At 44.1% G+C, this 24417-nt stretch overlaps 1 protein-coding gene across 1 annotated transcript; it reads right to left on the reverse strand.

The window, feature by feature from the left end:
* Positions 1-3441: 3441 nt before the first annotated feature.
* LOC140425154 (cytochrome c oxidase subunit NDUFA4-like) lies at positions 3442-24086 on the reverse strand. The gene is made up of 4 exons (XM_072509114.1): positions 23824-24086; positions 7095-7183; positions 4211-4271; positions 3442-4028 (listed from the first exon to the last, which is right to left on the reverse strand). The coding sequence occupies exons 1-4, from the start codon at positions 23863-23865 to the stop codon at positions 3972-3974; spliced, it is 249 nt and encodes an 82-aa protein (XP_072365215.1). The 5' UTR covers positions 23866-24086; the 3' UTR covers positions 3442-3971.
* Positions 24087-24417: the final 331 nt, after the last annotated feature.

Here is a 24417-nt window from a genome sequence, read left to right on the forward strand (position 1 = left end):
TTACAAGTTCAGTCTCAGGTTTGCGACGTAACCTGGTCGATCTCCTGAGTGACGGCTGAATCGGCAATCGTGTTCCACCTTCATTTGTCGCTGGTGTTCCTGCTTGTTCTATTGTCACTGCTGTGGATGCTTCTCTGATCTCTGGCTCTGTTGGGTCTGTGTTCTCTTCAAGTGTTTTGGGATTACACACCAGCTCTTCTGCCAGGCTCAGCACAAAAGGACATTGTGCTTTCATTAGCACTCTTTGGTTCCTTCGCAAGACTGAACCATCCTCAATAAGAACCAGAAACAAATTTGGATCTGCCTGTGGCAAAACCTTCGCAAGTCTTGACCATCCATTTTCATTTGTATCCTCGAATCTTACCGCATCACTTGGATGTACTGGCTGGAGCTTCCTTGTGGATCTATCATAGAACACTTTCTGCCTCCTCCTTTGAAAAAACAGCTTATGCTCCAGTTCTCGGTCCACAGGAGAGTTGGAATGGAAGGCAGGGTCTTTCGCAGCTGTCTATTCATCAGCAGCAGTGCGGGTACTTGAGATACCCGCCAGTTGGTAGTATGTCATACAAGAGGATAGTAGCACTTAGAGTAGCACCAGAATTCACTGAATTCATTAAGTTGCCATCATCTATATTATAGTTATAGTTCGTTCGTTATATTTCCACATGTTTATTAATAAATCATCCTTAGAGTTAAACTATTATGTTTTGTGTATATCATTACAACGGTTAGAACACAGAACACAACAAATTAAGTCATTTACAGCAGAAGTGGCCATTTGATCCATCAAGTCCACGATAGCACTCTGTAGACAATACTATTATACTCATTCCCCACTCTAGCCCCGTAAACCCGTAACTTTATTTTGTTCACGTGCCCACCCATTTTTTAAAAATCATTTGTTTTCACCGCCCACGTAGGCAGCAAGCCCAATGACATCATCACTTGGTTGCATAAAATGTTTTTCTTCAAAATTTATCTCCCTTAACCTTTGTAAGAATGGGTAATAGGAATACGTTTTGTTGTCATAATCACATAGACCGTTATCAAATTTCCACAGTGAAGTTAAAAATGGGTATAGAGGAATAAACAGACGAAGGCAGGACAGAGGGTGGGGGCTGGGGCATGGGGGAGTGGAAGAGGGAAGGACATTATGTCCTCGTTGTGGTGTGAACAGTCAAGGTAAGAAAATGAGGGGCCAAAAGGTAGCGTCTGTACTGTCTACATGTGGGTCCATCTCTTGGCATTGGCTGGCAGAGTCCTTATGGGACTTTGAATTCACCTCCAACATTGCAACTATCTCAGACAATGTCCTTTAGAATGCATTGAAGGGAGAGCCAGCTGAGTGTTTGCAAGTTCAACGATGTCCCACGGCGTAGCAAATACAACATGAACATTCAGTAAAGAGTGTACTGGGAAATATCACATTCTTTCACCAAAAAGGGAATGTTCCTAACTCCCCTATAACCAATGTGTGTCAACCTTGAAGTATGCCAGTCCATTTGGTCTCTGACTGAGTTTGTCTCAACAAATAACGATGATGCACTCGTCAATTAAGTTAAACATTTACAAGTGAAATTTAAATTTAAAAACATCCCTGCCACCTTTGAGTTCGCAATAAGTCTCATGATAATGGAAATAGAGTTGGGCAGAAAAGTTGTGGTCACAACAAAGAACCTTCCCATTTGTTCAGAAGACTGTTTTCTAGTCTGCCACCAGCAACTTATTTTAACTGTATAGAATATCAGTGCAGGAGGCCATTTGGCCCATTGAATCTGCACTGGCCCATGGAAAGAGCATCCTACTTAAGCCCACACTTCCACTCCATCCAACCTTTTTGGGCACCAAGGGCAATTTAGTAAGACCAATCCACCTAACCGGCACATCTTTGGATTGTGGGAGGAAACCGGAGCACCCAGAGGAAACCCACGCAGACCCTGGGAGAACATGCATACTCTGCACAGTGACCAAAGACGGGAATCGAACCTGGAGTTATGACACAACAGTGCTAACCAGTGCTACCGTGTTGAGCCACTGTGCTACCGTGTAATATTGTAAGAACCAGCAAAATACAAGCAAGTGGTGTCCACTTTGCTATCGGGCAAATCCAGGAAAAATGTTGATGACACCACCAGGAATTCTTCATCTCATTCACTGACCTGGTCAAACTATTTGACTCAGCAAATCATGTGGCTCAGTGGATTGTGTTCCAAAGATTTTGCGGCCCAAGAAACTTCATTATATGACTGCAACTCGAGTGGGAGATCTTACGCAGATGCCTTCAACATTTGGACTGGTGGAAAGCAAGTCTGTATATCTCCCATGTTACTGAATCTATCCAGAAAATGGCTATTCATCTCAAAGATCAACTGCCCTCTGGTGTCAGTAGTAAATATCATCTAGATGGAAACTAACTTCAGTCATCTCTATGCCAAAACTAAACTGACCTCTGTGGATATATATGATCTTTCGTCTGTTGATGACTGCAGCGTTGTTGCCCACTGCACCAGGTTTGCAAGCCACTCTTGACCTCTTCAAATCTGCATACACCTGTACCATAATGTTGCCAAAACAAACTCATACATCAACCCATATCTAGTCAGCTAAATATTCCATCTCCCATTTTTGTTGAAGGAGGCACGCTGGAATATGTTTAGGACTTCCCATAGCTTGGAGATCCATCTTTCAAAACCACCATTGACAAGGAGATTCGTTATCATCAGATGTGCCAGTGAAGTTTTCTCCAAACTAGAGCAACAAATGTTTGACAACAAAGACCTGTGCAAGTCAACAAATGTTCTAGCGTACAGAGCTGCTGTCATTACCACACTTGTACCGCAGCAAGATCTGGGACGGTGTATCAGCGATGCATAAGAGCACAAGAGAAATTCCATCAGTCATGCCTCTGCTGCATCCTCCAGATTCAATGGGAGGACCATCAAACATATGGTGTCCTTCACGAAGACAGCTCCACAAGCATTCAGGCAAAAGTCCTGCAAAATTAACTTTGATGGCAGAAAGCCATCAGGTCCTTTTTCTCAACTCAAATGGCCAACATCCAGGGTCAGAGACATTGTGACGCTCTCACTCAAGCACTGCAGCATTGAAATTAATGACAGGGACGAACTTGCTGTCAAACATTTAAAATGGCAGTAACCTATCTATGAAACTGCATCTTGATTAGAGTCATAAGGTCTTAATGATGAGGGAGAGCAGAGGCAGTAAAGAAAGAAAAAGGAAGAAAGTCCTGCACTCCAGATTCCACTACGTTTTGGGACCTTGTCCCATGTGCCAGAAGAAATATGCTCGAGGGTTAGCCTGATCAGCACAAAGACTAAAATTGCATCCCCGAGTAATGCGATCCTCAAATCAAGGGACAGTCAATCACGACGACTTGCAACTATTTAGCTCTTCCGGGAGGTTAAATAACTCAAGGGCGAATTCATGATGATATGTATTTTATTTAGTCTGTGGCTCAATTACATTGTAATATTTCATACTTTCATGCACATTCCCATGGACTTAGATTTACATGGTACAATTTACAGCCTGGAGTTTAGATGCTGTAAATCATATTTCTGTTAACATGAACCTAAAAATCTATGATTCTTTAACTTCCATAATTTAAATTACTAGTCATCTATAAATTACCACTTAATTCAGATAAATAAGTCTCATTTTTCTACTCAAAATTACATTCTGAAAGGAGAGAGTGTTATCAAGGATAATTTTAGTTTTATTGACATGATTGATCCATATAACATATGGGCAATAAGCACATTATCAGAACAGGATTTTTTGCGTTTCAAAAGTCAAAGTTAGTATAAAGCAGATTACCAATTGCACTTGTTGATATCAAAAGAAGAACACATGATTAATGAATGTAATCACTGAAGACACAATGTGTCGTGCATTGAGCTTTCAAAAATCTTTGGAATTTCAGCAAAGGCAGGTGGCATTTTGGTAATCGTTCAGAAGTCGGGACCATTTTTCTGCAGATGTTTGTAATCCATGTTGACGGCAACAAACTGTCAAAGTAAGAATAAAACAATCAGCAGGCATATTTCTCAATCATTTCACAGTTCATGTATTATGTTATGATTATTGCTGTATTATTTAGTTTTCTTAAATGCATGATGAGAAGTAATTTTGATTCCAACAGTGCAACTGTAAATGTTATTTTCAACAAATCCTCTCTCCACCAAGTTACCTTGTATTGATGATTATAACCCAATTTCTTCCACGGCTCAGGGTTATTTTTTTTATCCCAGCTGAAAAAAAAAAAATATACAATTATATAGAATCATAAGCACAGGAGACTTTTCAGCCATCATGATTGTGCGAGATTTTTGAAAGAAATATCCAAATAGTCCCACTTCCCTGTTCATTCCCCATAGTCCGATAAATGTCTAAAATCTACTGTTGAATGTGTCTTCACCATTTCTTCAGATAGTTATTTGCTGTTAAAACTTTTTCCTCTATTCATATTTTTTTTTAATGTATGCATTCACTTTTTTAAAAAAAATTTAGAGTACCCAATTCATTTTTTTATTTTCCAATTAAGGGGCAATCTAGCATGACCAATCCACCTAGCCTGCACATCTTTGGGTTGTGGGGGCGAAACCCATGCAAAAGCTAGGAGAATGTGCAAACTCCACATGGACAGTGACCCAGAGCCAGGATCGAACCTGGGACCTCGGCACCGTGAGACAGCAGTGCTAATTACTGCACCACCGTTTTGCCCTAATGTATGCATTCACAGGATTTGGAGTCAGATGCAAGTCCAGCATTAACTAACTATCCTCTGACTACCCTTGAGAAAGTGGTGGCGCATTGCTTTCTTGAACTACTGCGGAATGTGTGAAAGCACTCTAGTTGTATGGGCTGGGGTGCTGGGCAGCACAGATAGTGTTTCAAAACTAGCAACCTCTGGACAGAGTCCATGGTGGATTTAAGATCTTGTTGGTTTTCGGGGAAAAAAAGTCCTGTGGCATTTTACAGTACCTGCATTAAAGATGAAGATTGACTGCGGTCAGACTGAAGCTGGAGTGCGCTTTGGTAAGGCCACAACTTTAAAAAAGGATGTTCACTGTGGGTCACTGGAGCACAAGAGGAACATTCAGTATGGATGCTGTGCAGAGAAGCGCAACTCCCCAAACTTTGCAAGCCGATTTCGGCAGGGTCAAAGGTCGCTTCAACCATTCGGAGCATGGGAAATGACCAGTGTGCAAAGTGGATAACTACTAGGCATGACATCGATGCAACAACTCACCAAACAAGCCAAAAAGCTTTTGTCACTCATTTAACAGCACGAAAATTCTTGCATGGTCTAATGTTCGGTTTTCACATAGCTGGATTTGAGGTACTGTACTTGTATAAGCATTTTCACTCCACAACATTGAAGGGATAGGTATACGTACGAGCTAATATACACGACTTAGATGGGAGAACTTGTAGGTGGTGGTATTCTATGTGTTGACTACCCTAGGTGATGTAGATCGTGGGTTTGGAAGATGCTGTAAAAGAAGCCTTGACGGGTTGCTGAAGTGTCTTGTATATGGTATACCATTGGTGGAATAAATATTGAAGATGATGGATGGGTGCAAATCAAGTGGGCTGCTTTATCGTGACTGATGTTGAAGCTGCACTCTTCGAGGTAAGTGGAGAATATTCCATCACGTTCTGAATTTGTGCTCGATAGATGGTGGAAAAGCTTTGGAATCAGGAGGCAAGTCACTTTCTACAAATACTGAGTCTCTGACCTGCTCGTTTAGCCAAAGTATTTATCTGGCTGCTTAAATCACGTTTTTGGTGATTCATGAGTTTTCTCCCCGTGACTGTGTGGGTTTCCTCCGGATGCTCCGGTTTCCTCTCACAGTCCAAAGATATGCAGGTTGTAAATTGCCCCTTAGTGTCCAAACGTTAGGTTGGGGTACAGGGTTAAGGGGATAGGGTGCAGAATTGTGCCTAGATAGGGTGCTCTTTCAGAGGGTTGCGGCAGACCCGAGGGGCCGAATGGTCTCCTTCTGCACTGTAGAAGTTCTATGATTCCTATGATATTGCTGATGGGGGACTTTGCAATGGCAATGCCATTAAAGGTCATGGGGAGTTGATTAAAATATCTCTTGAAGGTGATCACTGCTGGTACTCATAAGTGCAAATGCTATTTGCCACTTATCAATCCAAGTCTGCATGTTGTTCAGGTCTTGCTGCACGGCAAAAGGGCTGCTTCTTTGTGGAATTGCAAATGGAACATTGCACAATCATCAGCGAGAAACCCACTTCTGATCTTATGATCGAGGGCCCAGGATATTGCCCCGAGGAACTCCTGCAGCAATACCATGAGGCCGAGATGATTCACAACTGTGTTCATGTTTCCTTTGGTGCTTTTACCAATTAATACAAATCTTGGGTCCTTTGGTTATTGACCCTTCTTACATTGGAAACCATTTCCCCTCCTTCACCCTATCAAAACCCTTCTTGATTTTAAAAGCCTTCATCAAATCCCCTCTTAACCTTGTCTGCTAGTTTCTCTAATCTCTCCATGGAACTCTTTCATCCCAGGTGCCATTCTATTGAATTTCCTCATTGTCCAGCTCTTGCAGCGGAGTGGGTAGCACCCCTGCCTCTGAGCTAGAGGCTCCGGCTTCACGTCCCACCCCCAGACTTGATGGTCAAGGAAGGTGCGTTCATCAGGTGGTCAAACAGGCTAAGTGTCAACCTCAAATCCTTCCAAACACACGAATGGCTGGTGCAAAGACCGCAAGAGACATATGGTCAGCCATGCTCGATGTGGAATGGCATCCCTGAACTGTGATGCCCTGGCGGCAGACGAGCGAACTGCTCCGTGAGTTACTGTCCATGGAAACAGACAAAAGGTTGCCCTAGTGCATCACTAGGTGCGGGAAGAGATTTGGAATGGACACATCGTCTAAGGTCTTGACATCCTTCCTAAAGCGTGGTTCCCAGAATTGGACACAATGTTCTAGGGAGGCCTAACCAGTGTTGCCTAAACCTTTAGCGTTTTATTCTATGCCTTCATTTATAAAGCCATAAATATAGAAGAAAGTAACAAACTAGATTACATCACATACCAGACATCAGGGCTAAACATCGCCAGACGTGACAGGTATAGCCCAGCACCAGAAGCTCCAAGTCCAATGAAGAAGAAGAGAGGAATCAACTAAAGTAACAAAAATAGATAGCTATTATGTTTCTCTCTGGTAAAACAACAATTTTAAAAACAATTCTTTGAACAAATAATATTGTTTATACTTTACTATTGAAAAAATCCCATTATCAACAGTTTTTGAAACAATGTATTAGAGCAATAATAAATGATACTTCCAATTTGAGAATGCTGATGGAAACAAACACCTTTTGCAATAGTTATGTATCCTTGCACATGAATACAGAGCCCCTTACAACCCCGAGCTCAAAATCCTCCAGGCTAGCTTCCCCAATAATTCTGCCATTTTTCACTGCATGATCCTGTTACATGTGAATATACAAAGTAGGAGCAGGAGTAGAGCACTTGACTTTTCAAACTTGCTCCGCCACTCAATATGATCATGGCTGATCTGCTTGTAACTTTAACTTCACATTCCCACGACCCCCAATAACCTTTCATGCCCTAGCTTTTCAAGGATTTACCTACCTCTACCTTAAACATAGTCAAAGACTATCCTTTCACCGTTCTTTGAGCAAGAGAATTCCAAAGACTCTCAACCCATAGGATTTTATTTTCCTCATCGTGGTCTTAAATGGGCGACCCCTTATTTTTAAGCTGTGGCCCCAAGTTTGAGATTCCCCCCACATGTGGAAACATCTTATCCACATTGATCCGATCTTATGTTTCAATCAAGTTGATCCTTACTCTTCTAAACTCCAGCGGGTAAAAGCATAGTCTGTCTAACCTTTCCTCATAAAGACAACCCACCCAATCCAGGTATTAGTTAGTAAGCCTTCTCTGTACTGCTTCCAAAGCACTTACACCTTTCCTCAAATAAGGAAACCAATACTGTATACGGTACTCCAGGAGGTGACCACACCAATGCCCTACATAACTGGAGCATAATCCTCTCCCTACTTTTGTATTCAATTCTCCTTGCAATAAACAACAACATTCTATTAGCTTTCCTAATTACTTGCCAGCACCCGCATACTAGCCTTTTGAAATTCATGCACTCGGACCCCTAGATCCCTCTGCAATTCAGAGCTCTGCATTCTCACACCAATTAGATAATGTACTTCATTAGGTTTCCATTTTACATTTTCCCATATGATAGCCCATTTGCCAGGTCTTTGCCCACTCACTTTACCAATCTTTCTCTCTTCTTTTAGTATCCTTGTTTCCTCTTCTCATATGTAAATTTATCTTCGGTACCTTCACCTTAGTCATTTATATAAATTGTAAAAAAAGAGACCCCAGCAACTACTCCTGTGTCACATCATTCATTACACCTTGCCAACCAGAAAAATATCCATTTATGCTTACTCTCAGTTGGCTAGTCAATCTTCCATCCAATTTCTAACTTCTATCTTTGTCTCCCAAAGGCAATCTCACCAAGCCTCATTGTACCAGTAGAAATTACTAATTTGTTTCAAGTATTATTTCACAACTTCTCTTGTCCCTGCTATTGTTCCAGTAAATATTGACCTTACATGTTCCTCGACATTAATGGCTGGATTTTAAAGTCCGACTATTTAAGAAAGGCTGTAGGGATAATCCAGGGAACTACAGACCAGTGAGTCTATCAGGTAAACTATTGGAGAAACTTCTGAAGGAGAGAATCTATCTCCACTTGGAGAGGCAAGGTTTGATCAGGAATAGTCAGCATGACTTTGTCAGAGGGAGGTCATGCCTTTGAGCATGTGATTAAGTGTGTAGATGAGGGTCGTGCAGTTGATGTAGGGGAATTGACTGGTTAAAATGTTACCTGGATTCTTTGAATGCTGAAAATCGTAACAAGGTTAAGGAATTTGAAAGTTTCACAAGTTTCAGGTTTGGGGATGATAATACTCTGAAGTTGCTGAAAAGAGTGGTGATCCCTTGCAATATTGCCGGAGTGAATAATTTCATTAGCACGGATGTTGTATCAAGTGAGATACCTCTGCTTCGGAGCAGACCGTCGATGAAGAAAGCACACATGAAACTGGATATGGAAAGGATAAGGCAACAGTTTTTGGAAAGACGGTGGACTTACAATTTACACAGTCGGGACACTATTGTATTGCATTACTGACAAATAATATTTCAAGTAGAGTGGTTAAGGATGTGTTACTGGCAGTTGAAAATGGGACTTTAGCTGATAAGAAGCTTGTTGTATTAAAACTGCAGAGGCAATGTGCACATCCTTCTCCTCGGAGGCTGAAAAATTTATTAAAGGTTGCAGGGGTAAGGGATGACGACTATACTAAACTGATAGAACAGGTTAGTGACCGCTGTGAAGTTTGTAGGAAGTACAGAAGGACACCAGCATGACTGATAGTAACCCTAACTTTGGCCAGGAATTTTAACAACATTGTGGCCATGGACCTTAAGATCTGGGATAAAGCCAATAATATATTTATTTTGCATTTTGTAGATTTAGCAACCAGATTTAGTCAATCAACGATTGTACGAAGTAAAGAAAAGTGAGTAATTCTGGATCAAATCGTGGAGAAATGGATTGGGACAGGAATGGGTCCACCGGCAAAATTCCTTACGGAAAATGGGGGAGAATATGAATACGGCTGCAGAAAGCCCATTTAGTAATGGTGTCTGTGAAAGAAATCATGCTGTCATCGATGACATGCTTTGGAAAATTTTGGCAGATCGATCAAATTGCAGGCTAAATTCAGCTTTAGCATGGGCGATACATGCAAAGAATTCATTGCAGATGGTTGGGGGCTTATAGACCTCATCAATCAGCGTTTGGTAGAAATCCTAAAATTCCATCCATTTTGGATGACCAGCCTCCAGCTTGGGAGGGGACTACAATTAGCTCTGGTTTTGCTGAACATTTAAATGCATTACATAGTGGTAGAAAAGCCTTTTTGGAAGCAGAAGTCTCTGAAAGAATTCGCAGAGCTTTAAGGCATAATGTATGGCCATCAAATACAGTTTTTCAGCAAGGAGATATGGTATACTAGAAGAGAGACAATTCTAATGATTGGAAAGGTCCAGGGAAGATCATAGGCATAGATGGCAAAACAATTATTTTGCAGAATGGCAATCAAACTGTTAGGGTACATTCATCACGGCTAATGGGTACAGATTACAAATTTAGACAGAGCAGATGAACATGACGAGGAGCCAGGGCTATCTGGTATACACGTGTTACAGAACTATGAGGACCCGTTAACTGATATAGACAGGGCTTCTATAGAGGAACACAACACGTCCGATGAATTAGAACAGGCCATTTTTCCGAAAGGACAACTGCCAAAAGTTGGTACAAAAGTGACATACTTGCCTGAAGAGTCTAGTCAATGGAAGCATGCAACTGTTATTAGTAGAACAGGGAAGGCCACTGGAAAGTATAAACATTGGTTGAATATACAGCATTCAGGGGAGGGAGTCAAGACAATGGATTGGGAACACTAAGTTCAAAAATGGAGGGCACAGAAACACAGTGCCAGTTCAGATAGTACATCGGATAGTGAACAGGTCCGCAGGAAAAGGTCGAGAACTATTGAAAGGACATCCCACAGTAGAAGAGAAAGATCAAGCAGTAGCAGTACAGAACGAGAAACCAGGCGGGAGAGGGGATGTACTTTATCAATGTCTCGGAACATGAGTAAGACTACGAATACAAATAGGAGTAGAAGCCCACATGCACGTGAGATTTTGGTGGCTTCAAATAAATTAGATGAAAAAGTTATCAAAGATGCTAAACAGCAAGAATTGCATAGTTGGAGTGTATTTGGGGTATACACTAAAGTACCGGATAGGGGACAAAGAGCTCTACCCCACAGATGGATTTGCACAGAAAAGGTTCTTCCGGATGGAAGTGAAAGGCAAAGGCCAGGCTTGTGGCAAGGGGATTTGAAGAAAACTTAGAAGATCAGGATTTAAGGGTAGATTCACCTACAGCAGGAAAGGTTATTTTAAAGATCTTCTTGGCTCCATTAGCCACAAAGGCATGGGAATGCAAATCTGTAGATATAAAAGCTGCCTTTTTGCAGGGGCATCAGCTCCAGACAGACATTTTTCTCCGTCGTCCTAAAGAAGCAGCTAACACAGAAGGGGTACTCTGGAAGTTGAACAAATGTGTATATGGATTAAATGATGCATCTAGAGTCTGGCAATTTTTGGTACAGTCAGTTTTGTTAAAGTTAGGCTGTTGCCAGTTGAAAGCAGATCCTGCAATGTTTTACTAGCACTATAAAAGGAAATCTTTCTGCCATCTTTATGATGCATGTCGATGATTTTTTGTGGGGTGGGACTAGTGATTTTGAAGCTACTGTAATCTCTGGTTTGAGGAAAGAATTCAGGGTTGGAAGTCAGGTTCCAGTGCACTTAAATATATTGGACTGGAAATCGGACAGACTAAGTTAGGGGCAACTTTACATCAGCAATCTTATTTGGAAAGCATCAGCCCAATAGCAATTGGTCGTGGCCGGGTTTCACAAAAAGACACCATGGTTTCAAAGATAGAAAAAGAGCAACTGCAAAGTTTAATTGGGCAACTGAACTGGTTAGGTAGACAGACTAGACGGGACGTGAGTTCTGATGTCTTAGAGTTGAGTACAAAAATGAATGATCCCAAAGTGAAAGAAATAATAAGAGCAAATAAAGCGTTGGCCAAACTAAAAATGCAGGAGTGTGTTTTGAAGTTCCCGGTTTTAGGTGACCTTGGGCACTTGAACCTCAGTTTATAGTGATACGTCCTATGCAAATTTATGTGATGGGGTTTCAAGCGCAGGAGATTTTATAATTTTCCTTTTGGGGAACAATGGTAAATGTTACCCTCTTGTGTGAGAAACAAAGAAAATAAGGAGAGTGGTAAAAAGCACTTTGGCTGCTGAGACGTTAAGCCTTGTAGAGGCGGTGGATATGGCCTTTTATACAAGTCAGATAGACAGAAATTTGGGGATTAGGGGATTTGGGTAATATACCTATTGACTGTCACATTGACAATAAATCCCTGTGGGAAAATGTGCACTCTACAAAAAGTGTCAATGAAAAGAGATTACGGATAGACATCGCAAGTTTGAAACAGATGTTGGACAGAGGGGAAATAAAAATTAAATGGGTTGACAGTAGCTATCAACTGTCAGACTGTTTTACGAAAAGAGGGGCTAGTTCACAGAAACTTTTGGATATTGTTAATGAAGGGCGCTTGTTTCTATGACTTTTTCTTTTCTTTCTCTTCCAAACAAAAACCCCCAAAAAAGAGAGGGGGGAATCACGTGTATTTTTGAGTGTCTTGAAATTTTGTTTTCACCTAATTTTTTTTCTCCATGGAAGGGGAGACTGTTAAGTAATGGGTGACGAGATATTGCAATTAGTTGTCTCATTTATGTTAAGTATCCAATAATTGACACTGATATGTAAAGGGGCTTCAGGTGGCCTGTGTCTGGTGATGTGTAGTTAAGAGTTTTGTGTAGAGTCTGTTGGAATGAAATAAATGTGTTGGTGAAAAAGGAACAGAACTTTTGACTTCATATCACAGCAACTAAAATGTCTAACATTTGACAAAGTTCCACGGGAGATTTATAAAGATGGCAAACGCACATGGGATACAGGGCAACTTGATAAGGTAGATTCAAATCTGGCTGAGCTGTAGGAAACAGAGGGTGATGACAGGCGGCTGCTTTAGTGACTGGAAGCCAGTGTCCATTGGCATACCACAGGAATCTATGCCGGGTCCCCTATTATTCGTTCAGGAGCAGGGATGTCTTGCTGCAATTAAACAGTGCCTTTTGAGGTCACACCTGCAATAATGTGTGCAATTTGGATCTCCTTATCTGAGGAAGGATGTTCTTGCTATAGAGGGAGCACAATGAAGGTTTACCAGACTGATTCCAGAGATGGCAGGATTGACATACAAGGGGTGATTGAGTTGGTTAGGATTATATTCACTAAAGTTCCGAAGAACCTATAGAAACCTATAAAATTCGAACAGGGCTAGACGGGGTAGATGCAGGCAGGATGTTCCCGATGGTAGCGATATCCAGACCAGGGGTCATTGTCTGAAGATACAGGTAAACCATTTAGGACTGAGACAAGGGGAAATTTCTTCACCCAGCAAGTGGTTAACCTGTGGAATTGTCTGCCACAAAAAGCAGTTGAGGCCAAAACATTGTATGTTTTCAAGGAGTTAGAGCTGTTGGGGCTAAAACGACCAATGGAAATGGGGTGGGGGGGGGGGGGGGAAGAGGCAGGAACAGGTTACAGATATCAGCCATTATCATAATGTTTGGCGGAGCAGGCTCCAATGACTGAATGGCCTACTCCTGCTGCTGTCCATAACCATCAACACCTTTAACAAAAGATGTATAAAATTCATGGGTTGTTACATTTTGGGACTGTCTCTTTAATTCCAGGTAAAATGGAGGAGACTCATAGAAATTGTCCCGAATGCAACCAAAGAACAGTACGTTCCAATGCCAGCCAGGGAGCAGACTATTTTCGGCATGGTAATGTGGAATGAGACAGGTTATCTTATTATCGTGAAAGGTTGAACAGGTTGGGCCTATACCCATTGGGGTCTAGAAGAATGAGAGGTGAAGAGACTGGACAGGGGACTTCCCCCACAAACTGGAGGACACAGTTTAAAAATTAGCCTTCTCCCATTTAAGACTCAGATGTGCATAATTTTTTCCTTTCATTCAGAGGGTCGTAACTGTTTTTCACAGAGAGCACTGGAGGTTGGGTCAATGAATAAAGGCCAAGTTTGATTTTTATTCAACGAAGGATCCAAGGGTTATGGGGGGTTGGACAGGAAGGTGGAATTGAGGTCCCATGATCATACTGAATGGCAGAAAAGAGTCTTGAAAAGGTGAATGGCCCTATCCTGCTCAGAATCCCAGTTTCTTGTATTTCTAGCTGTACCACACTCATGAGGAGTTTATAACACAATGATATTTATTGTCGCAAGTAAGCTTACATTAACACTGCAATGAAGTTACTGTGAAAAGCTCCTAGTCGCCACATTCCGCCGCCTGTTCGGGTACGAGGGAGAATTCAGAATGTCCAAATTACCTAACCGCACGTCTTTCGGGACTTGTGGGAGGAAACCCACTCAGACACATGGGGAATGTGCAGACTTCACACAGACAGTGACCCAAGCCGGGAATCGAACCTAGGACCCTGGAGCTGTGAAACAACAGTGCTAAATATTTAAATTTTAAAACGCTGAGATCAATGTCTGTAACATTATTCAAACCACATCCACTCTCTGCCCTCAGTTCCCACCAATAAATAAACCAGAATTCAAGGGCACAAAGAGTGGAAATTAATTGACCACATACTTATAGACTCACTACAGTGTAAAAGGAGGCCATTTGTCCCATCGAGACTGTACTGACACTCCGAAGCAGCACCCCACCTCGGCCTGCTTTCCCATCCTATCCCCCGCAATTGTCCTAGGATCTACTTTTGGGGAGAAGATTCTGATTTCTGCTACCCTTTTACAAAAGTGTGCTTCTGTCAGGAAAACAGAAAGGGATTTATATTTGTACTGTTAAAGATTAGAAATAAGCTATATTTTTAAGTGAGTTTAATTTAGTGTTCCTGTGTAAGGAAGGTTAAACCTATAGCTAGATTCAGATTGTGAAAAGGTGTTTGCATTTGTGGGGGGCGGGGTTGGTTTCAATTCAAACTGTACTTCAATTGTGGAGAAGTTATGAAAGCTGTAGTAGAAGTAGAAATTGTTGTTTAGAAACCAGGGGTCACTTTCCAGAGGGAAGTTTTCTTGTTCTTAGTTTAACTGGAAAGCAGGGCAGTTGGAGATAGGAGACCGGGGAGTAAATATCGCTCAACTCTGCCAGAAGAAAAACTGAACAGGATAAGGGGAATGGAAAAAGAGCAGACTTCCAAAAGAACCAGATAAAGTCGAGACTACCAGGGAATTGGGACAGAAAGAATATCTCAGGAAAACTGAAGTTAAGAGAACAGAGACCAACAAGCTGAACGAGGTACTGTTCAGGAGAATTCAAGGGATAAGGTGTTTTGAGTTAAATAGACAGCTGCAGAAACCAAATTTGAAGTGGGAAAGCAGATTTCAGAGGTAAAACAAAAGTTGTGCCACCTTCATACAGTCTGGAAATCAATAGTTTAAGCAAGTACGAACATAATTGAAGGGGGAGGTATAAAACCTGGATGCTGGATTCCCTGTTAAAAGTGGAGTGGAAGCTTTGTTTCAAAGAATAATTTGAAAAACCCGCAGTGGATATTTTAATACAAGCAGCTGAGGGAAAGCATTATTTAAAAGATGAAAGCGTGTCTTTTTGAAAGCGGAATTTGAAATCACTCATGTGGAAGCTGAAGTTCAGTAAGACAAAGTGGCTCACGTGACAAGGACCATCTGGAGGGATTTTGAGCAGAAATCCACAGCAATTCACCCAGGCTCAGAGTGGAGTGTGTTTGACCACAGCCCATGTCTAAAGGGACTATGTGTAAATGAGACTATTGTAGCCAAAGATATACTTTGTAACCCATGTTAACCTTAAAATCTGTGTGGGAGAGAAGGGTACTGTAATATAAACCAATTTTTTTTCTTGTTATTAAAAACTTATTAGCAGCCCTGTGACTGTTTCTCCATATTTTCTTTAAAAGGTACAATCTTTTGAGCCAGGATTCCATTCTGGGATCTTCCCGCCCAGTTATAACACCCAACTGGGATTGTAACAGTTTGCTCATTTCCTTGCTGAATAATCTGTTTAGTTTTAACATATTGCCCCTTTGTTTCGGCTGGAGAAGTTGGTTTCTTATTCTATCAAATTATTTTACCACTTTAAACAGATCAAATAATCTTGATCAGATTATCCCTAAAATTTCTATATTCAAGGTACAAGACAAGTTTTTGCAACCAAGTCCCACTTTGATTCTGTTGAACCTATGTACCTATACTCCTGGGCCAGTATATCACAGTTGTTATGGCTGCCATTTGGCCCATCGTGTTTGTACTGGCACTTCAAATGAGCAATTCACTTAGTGCTATGCTATTCTCCCGCCTTCCCCCCCATAACACAGCACATTGTTACTTTTCAGATAACAGTCTAATTCCCTTTATAATACCACAATTGAATCGACCTGAACCACATTCACGTAGTGAACTGGAAATCTTAACCACTCCCTGCATATCACTTTTGCTTCTTTTTCCAATTACTTTACATCTGAGACTCTTCATTCCTATCCTTAAAATGTTGGGAATAGGGTTTCCCTACCTACCCTGTCCAGATGCCTCATGATGTTGAACAGTTCCAATAAATTTCTTCTCAACCTTATCTCCAAAGAAAACAGCCCCAACATCTCCAAACTATCTTCAATAACAGAAATTCCACATCCCTTATCCAATCTTTTCTGCACTCTCCCCAATGCCTTCACAAAAGTGCAGCACCAGAACTAGATGCAATGCTGCAGTTGAGGCTGAAATAGTGCCTTGTACAAGTTCAACATAACCTCCTTGCCCCAATTATTAAAACCTTGTATAACGTTGTAGTAGTCTGAGTCAGAAGGATTACAGTACCTGGTAATGCCGGAATACCATTGGTGGAGAATGTACTTGTTCCCATTGGTTAAGCCTGTATGTTAGCTCCGCCCTGCAAGGCGGGGTATAAAAGAGCCCGCCCCAGCAATTTTCTTCTGTACCTGCGCTGCTGGGGGAAACATCTAGAGTATTAAAGCCTTCAATTGTCTCCAATCTCGCTTCTGGAGTTATTGGTCGTGCATCAATTTAATACGCTAGTTTTTAAAGAATGGAGCTCCGATTCAAGCCGGAGTGTCTGAAAATCAGCCCCCACGTGGCAAACTCAGTGGCAACCTTCAACGGATATCTCGGGACAGCCGAAAACACACCCACGGCAGAACAGAAACCACAAATTCTGCACTCGAGTGTGAGCCCAGAAGTCTACACCCTCAGAGGACGCGGACGATTTCGATGCCGAAATGGAGCTGCTGACAGGACATTATATTCGCCCTGTAAACCAGGTCTACGCACGACATCTACTAGCGACGCGGCGACAAATCCCTGGAAGAATTCTACCGTGCGCTCCTGGTGTTGGGGAGAAACTGCAGCTGCCCGCAAGTTTCAGCAAACGACCACACAGAACTTTTGATTCGGGACGCTTTCGTTGCAGGTATGCTGTCCTCCCAAATCCGCCAGCGATTGCGGGAGAAAGAGACACTAGGCCTCAAGGAGGCATGGGCCCTTTCCGGCTCCCTGGATGTGGCCTCCCGAAACACCCGCGCTTACGTCCCCGACCGCGTGGCAGCCTCCTGGGCAGCGTGGAACACCCCCGCGTACAACCCAGAGGCATCTCCCATCCCCCCACAAGCTTGTGCTGCTCGACGGCCTGGCAACCCCAGGGGGCCCCGCTGCTATTTTTCCAGGCAAGCCAAGCACCCCAGACAGCGTTGTCCGGCCCATTCATCCATCTGCAAGGGATGCAGCAAAAAGGGCAATTGCGTGGTGGTATGCCAGACTACGGACCGCCACCACAACCCTCTCCACAGACCCCGTGTGGCCAGCGGGCGCCATCTTCCTCCTCCAGGGCCACGTGTGGCCTCCGGGCGCCGCCACCTTGCCCTGTGGACACCACGTGCGATGGATGGGCACCATTTTGTGCACCCCCAGCCATGTGCGACAAGTGGGCGCAGCCATCTTGGATTGGCTCCCAGGACCCCAGTTCGGCTGACCACACACCGCCCGAAGAGAACATCCAACTGCTGCCACGATTAGCCTCGGTGACCCTGGACCAGTCTCGGTCCCAAACACTCTCGACTGCTACGACGACGGTGCCCATCAATGGGCATGAAACGTCCTGCCTAATCGACTCTGGGAGCACGGAGAGCTTCATACACCCCGACACGGTAAGGCGCTGTTCTCTCCCCATCCACCCAGTTAATCAAAAAATCTCCCTGGCCTCCGGATCTCACTCAGTAGAGATCAAGGGGTTGTGTAGCTAACCTCACGGTCTTGGAAAAGTTCAAAAACTACCGACTGTACGTCCTTCCCCACCTCTGCGTGGCCACACTCCTGGGGTTGGACTTTCAGTGCAACCTCCAAAGTCTAACTTTCAAATTTGGCGGGCCTATACCCCCCTCACTGACTGCAGCCTCGCGTCCCTCAAGGTCGATCCGCCTTCCCCGTTTGCGAACCTCACCCCGGATTGCAAATCAGTCACCACCAGGAACAGGCGCTACAGTGCCCAGGACCGGATCTTTATTAGATCAGAGATCCAAAGGCTACTGAGGGAAGGGGTCATTGAAGCCAGTAACAGCCCCTGGAGAGCTCAAGTAGTGGTTGTAAAGACCGGGGAGATGCATAGGATGGTCATCGACTACTGTCAGACTATCAACAGGGTCATTGACTACAGTCAGACCAATCAACAGGTTTACGCAGCTTGACGCGTACCCTCTCCCCCGCATATCCGACCTGGTCAACAGGATCGCGCAATACAAGGCCTTTTCCACGGTGGATCTTAAGTCCATCTACCACCAGCTCCCCATCCGCACTAGTGACCGCAAATACACTGCTTTCGAAGCAGATGGGCGGCTCTACCACTTCTTAAGGGTTCCCTTCGGTGTCACGAATGGGGTCTCGGTCTTCCAACGAGAGATGGACCAAAATGGTTGACCGGTATGGTTTACAGGCCACACTCCCGTACCTCGATAATGTCACCATCTGCGGCCACGACAAGCAGGACCACGACACCAACCTCTGGAAATTCCTCCAGACCGCAATAATCCTTCACCTCACGTATAAACAAGGATAAATGCGTGTTTAGCATCGACCGCCTAGCCATCCTTGGCTACGTAGTGCGTAATGGAGTTAGAGGCCCCGACCCTGAACTCATGCGCCCCCTTATGGAGTTCCCCCTCCCGCACTGCTCCAAGGCCCTGCCTAGGTTTTTTTTCCTACTATGCCCATTGGGTCCCCAACTATGCAGACAAGGCCCATCCACTGATCCAATCCACAGTTTTTCCCCTGTCGATAGAGGCCCGCCAGGCCTTCAGCCACATCAAAGCAGACATTGCAAATGCCACGATGCACGCCATTGACGAGTCCCTCCCCTTCCAGGTCGAGAGTGGCGCGTCCAACGTAGCTCTGGCGGCCACCCTCAACCAAGCGGGCAGACCTGTGGCTTTCTTCTCACGCACCCTCCACGCCTCCGAAATCCGCCATTCCTCAGTCGAAAAGGAGGCCCAGGCCATAGTAGAAGTTGTGCGACATTGGAGGCATTACCTGGCCGGCAGGAGATTCACTCTCCTCACTGACCAATGGTCGGTTGCTTTCATGTTCGATAATGCACAGCGGGGCAAGATATAAAACAACAAGATCTTACGGTGGAGGATCGAACTATGAGATCTTGTATCGTCCCAGAAAGCTAAACGAGCCTCCTGATGCCCTATCCCGCGGCACATGTGCCAATGCACAAGTGGACCTCTGCCACCCGGGTCACTCGATTTGTCCACTTCATCAAGACCCGCAACCTGCCCTACTCCATCGAAGAGGTCAGGACAGTCACCAGGATTTGCCAAATCTACGTGGAGTGCAAGCCGCACTTCTACAGGCCAGAGAAAGCGCACCTGATAAAGGCTTTCCGTCCCTTTGAACGCCTCAGTATGGATTTCAAGGGCCCCCTCCCCTCCACCGACCGCAACACATACTTCCTGAACGTGATTGACGAGTACTCCCGGTTCCCATTCGCCATCCCCTGCCCCGACATGACCACAACCACTGTCATAAAAGCCCTTCACAGTATCTTTGCTGTGTTCGGTTTCCCCGCCTACATACACAGTGATAGGGGGTCCTCCTTTATGAGCGACGGAATGCGTCAATTCCTGCTCAGCAAGGGCATTGCCTCGAGCAGGACGACCAGTTACAGCCCCCGGGGAAACGGACAGGTAGAGAGGGAGAACGGAACGGTCTGGAAGACCGTCCTACTGGCCCTGCGGTCCAGGAATCTCCCAGTCTCCCGCTGGCAGGAAGTCTACCCAGATGCCCTCCACTCCATCTGGTCACTGCTCTGTACCACGACCAACCAAACATCTCACGAACGTCTCCTTGTCTTCCCCAGGAAGTCCTCCTCTGGGACCTCGCTTCCGACCTGTTGGCAGCTCCCGGACCCATCCTGCTCCGAAAACACGTGCGGGTGCACAAATCAGACCCATTGGTCGAGAGGGTCCATCTCCTCCATGCTAACCCTCAGTACGCCTACGTGGCGTACCCCGACGGCCGACAGGATACGGTCTCCCTACGGGACCTGGCGCCCGCTGGACCCCCCCCCCCCCGCCACCAATCGGCGCACCTCACAGCCGCCCACTTCCCAGGTGGATCGGTTCTTCCACCGGCCCCATCTAGACCCTCCCGCCCACCAGCGCACCCCACAGCCGCCCCCTTCCCAGGTCAGTCGGTCCTTCCACCGGCCCCATCTAGGGGTAATGAAGCTGCCACAGAAGCCGAAACCATGCTCCCGAAGTCACAGACACCCGAACCTCCACCGGCATCACCACCAAAGCTACGACGATCGCAGAGGACGACCAGGGCCCCCGATCGACTAATTGCTTCATTTTAAAATGTACATTACTGTTGTAAATAGTTAAGATGTAATAAGGCAAATCGCTGTACGGAGGTATTACGGTACCTTCTACCACTTCACCACGTTGTAATACGAAGCCACCACCCCCGCCGGACTCTTCTGTACCTGCGCTGCTGGGGGAAACATCTAGCGTATTAAAGCCTTCAATTGTCTCCAATATCGCTTCTGGAGTTATTGATCGTGCATCAAACGCATTCCTTATTAACCACTCTCTCAACACGTCTGATCACATTAGTGACTGATGGACATACACCCAGGTCCTTCTCCTCCTGCACCACCTTTATAATTGTACTCTTCAATTTATATTGTCTCTCCTTGTTCTTCTTACCAAAATTAATCACTTCATATATATCTTTACATTGAACCCCATCGGTCATCCATTTCATCAACTTGTCTATGTCCTTTGAAGTTCTACCCTATCATCCACACATTTCGCAATGTTTCTAAATTTCATATTGCCTGCAAATATTGAAACTGCACCCTGTACACCAAGGTCTAGGTCATTAATATACATCAGGAAAAGCAAAGATCCCTGGGGAAATCCACTACAAACCTTCTTTCAGTCCAAAAAACTTACTGACCACTGCTCTGTTTCCTGTCGCAGTCAACTTCATATCCATGCGGTACTTTTTATCCGAGTTATAACTTTGCTCACAATGTGTTGTGGCACTGTATCAAATGTTTTTTGGAATATGTGCATACTACCATTACCTTCTCAAGGCCAATGCTAGCCTAACCAGCGACACACACGCCCCATGAAAGATTTTTTTTTTTTTTTTTTTTAAATAAATCACACCTACAGCATTGCCCCCATCAACCCTCTTTATTTCCACTTCAGAACTCCAGTAAGTTAAAGATGATTTTCTTAATTAACCTGCCTGACCAGGTGATCATTGGCTTTGTCCTGAATTATTGCTTTTAGATGTTTCCCCAACACTGAAGGTGAACTGACCTGTAGTTGCTGGGCTTTTCTTTACATCGATTTTTGCAGAAGGGTGTAACTCTGCAGTTTTCCAGTCTTCTGACTGGAAAACCAGCCTTGGCCCCTGATCAACTTTTAAAAACAGACAGCCTATTTAACAGCCCCTCTTGATCAATTTTAAACTCTTCTCGTGTCCGAATTATCATCCTTGTTTAATTTTCCAGAATTAATACTGTACTTCAGATTGCTTCTGAACAAGGCTCTAGACAACTGAAATATAACTTCATCCCATTTATTTTCCAGCGCCTTGAGGTAGTGTGTTAGGAGAACAAAAAGGTTGTTTTAAGGGATTTATATTTCTATTGGTAAACATTATAAATAAGACTTTAATTTTAAGTGGGTTAAATTTAATATTTCTGAGACAGGAACGGTGAAACCTGTAGTTAGATTCATGCTGGACAATTATGTGTGGGGGTTGGTTTCAATTCCAACTTTGTTTCTATTGTGCATAGAGGGGGTTATGGTATGAAGAGTAAATCGAAGTAGCAGTGGTTGCTTAGCAAGGTTGGAAGGGTATTAAAATGTTAGTTTTTAAGTTGGGTTTGTTTGCAGTTGGAGACAGAACACTGGGGAGTGAACATCTCAACTCTGCCAGGGAAAACGACTGGACAAGACAAGGGAGCTAGAAGAGGCATGCTCCCCAAGGAATCAGATAGAGTCGAGATAACGAGGGAATTGGGACATAAATGATGTCTGGAGACTAAAGTTAAGAGAACAGAAACCAAGGTATTGTTCAGGAGAATTCAAGTGCAAAGTAAACAGTGTGTTCTAAGTTAGAGGGGCAGTTGCAGTCACCAGATTTTAAAAAGTGGGAAAACAGACTTCTGAGGTAAATATAAATTTTGATGCTATCTTAATCGAATCTGGGAATCAATAGTTAAAGCAATTGTGAACAATTTGTACAACAGTCAAGACAAAGAAATCCTAAAGGGGGAGTGGTAAAACCTGGATATTAAATTTGTTGTACAAGTGGAGCGGAAGCTTTGTTTACAAGAGTCAATTGGAAAACATGGACTGGAGTTTGGAATTCAAACTGCTAATGGGAAGCATTATTGCAAAAGAAAATTTTAAAATGTGCATTCTGGTCGTGGAGTTTGGAAACACATGTGACAATCATCTGGGGGCAGGCGGGGGAAGAAATCCAGACATTCACTGGAGGTTAAGAGTGGAGAGCATATTGGACCATAGCCATCTTTTGTGGTTAAGGGGATGTTGTGTTACTGAGACAGCTGTAGTTTAAGATATACTTTGTAATTGTTGTCAATACATAATGGCTGCCACCATTAGATGCTTTAACAAATAGCACAAATGTCATAATTTTTCAGTTTTAACTTTTCTATTTTACTATTCTTATTCCACACCAGGGCTCAACTATCACACCTTGTCTACCCCAACATCTCCAGTTTAAAATTCCATCATTTATCTCACCCTTCCCCATCTCCAGACCTACAAATCCTCTCACTACCACCAGCCACCTCCCCCCACCCCCAACAAAAAATAACACCCCATCCCTCTATCTGGATGTTCCTCCTTCATGCAAAAATATCCCACATTCTTCCTAAACTCCTCCATTTTACTTTGATCGTTAACACCACCAAACCTACTCCTTTCGACCACATTTCTGGCCACCTTCTCGCCCAATATCATGTTCATAATTTTCTGTTTTCATTCCAAACTTCCAGCGTCCATTTATCCCTGTGAAGTACCATTGGATATTTGCAACAGACAAAATAATCCAGGTCAAAATAACTCATGTGCCGCCCGCCATTCAACTTCATCGTCCCAGCACTGCTACACATTGCTTGCGATCCCGAACAAAATCCATCCAAATTGGCCCCACCATCCCGTTTTTCTACCCAAAGGCGCGATATGCATGAAAGCTGTTCTGAGTTGCAGTGGTCATGTTGAGGTGACTGGCTCGTCTCCAATCACCCTGGGATTTGAGCCTACCTGGCCCTGACCTTGTTGTTTCCCTGCTGTTGGACTTTGCACCTGCCTGCTCCCCTCCGGCAGTGAGGAGATATATATGAGAAAAAGTCCAAATGTGAAGAAAAGGCATTTGTTCTCAAACAGCGGCTTTTACTCACACTGGGGTGCTTCTTGGCTTGGGTTACCATGAGGCGGAACATTGCTGCGATCGACGCTGAGTAGTGGCTGCAACTGTTGTCCTAGAGAGTTTGACTCCTTCACTTATCACTACCCCAGGACCCACACCAAGCTGCCCAACACACTGCCCTGCCAAGGGGGTCCAGGTGAGAGAGAATGGGTGCCAAGAAAATTACCCTAGCCCAACCCTGAAAAAGATCCAAAAGACACCATATTTTAATACAATAATATAATGTGAAAAGGAGGGGGGACGGGTGCGTGCAAAACTACTGCAGCAGTAATTCAATTCTGCCCGGCAGCTGTCCCGTTTGACCTTCAGGGTCCTCCCGGCAATCCAAAAATACTGGTCAGGAGGCGGGGCGGGGGCGCCTCAGTGTTTGGTCCATCCGCCCTGCGGCCACGGCCAATCAGCGTTGGCACTGGCGCGGGTCGGGCGGAGGGCGGGGCTGGCGGGAAGGGGCGTGTCCTGAAAGGAGAGGGCAACACGTTTCACATTGATCTTCTCAGCTGGCCGTTTTGTATAGGGGAGCAGCTGCACAAAACATAACAAGTTTACACCAGTGGTGCAGCTAAAA

This window comes from Scyliorhinus torazame, chromosome 6 (assembly GCF_047496885.1).
Source record: "Scyliorhinus torazame isolate Kashiwa2021f chromosome 6, sScyTor2.1, whole genome shotgun sequence".
NCBI lineage: Eukaryota > Metazoa > Chordata > Chondrichthyes > Carcharhiniformes > Scyliorhinidae > Scyliorhinus > Scyliorhinus torazame.

What these genes read in the sequence shown, in the direction of transcription:
- LOC140425154 (XM_072509114.1), bottom strand. Translation starts at nt 23,865, where the DNA reads ATGTTCCGCCTCATGGTAACCCAAGCCAAGAAGCACCCCAGT. An exon ending in AAGCCAAGAAGCACCCCAGT is followed by an intron (nt 7,184 to 23,823) that starts GTGAGTAAAAGC and finishes TTGTTACTTTAG; the next exon opens with TTGATTCCTCTCTTCTTCTT. An exon ending in ATGTTTAGCCCTGATGTCTG is followed by an intron (nt 4,272 to 7,094) that starts GTATGTGATGTA and finishes TTTTTTTTTCAG; the next exon opens with CTGGGATAAAAAAAATAACC.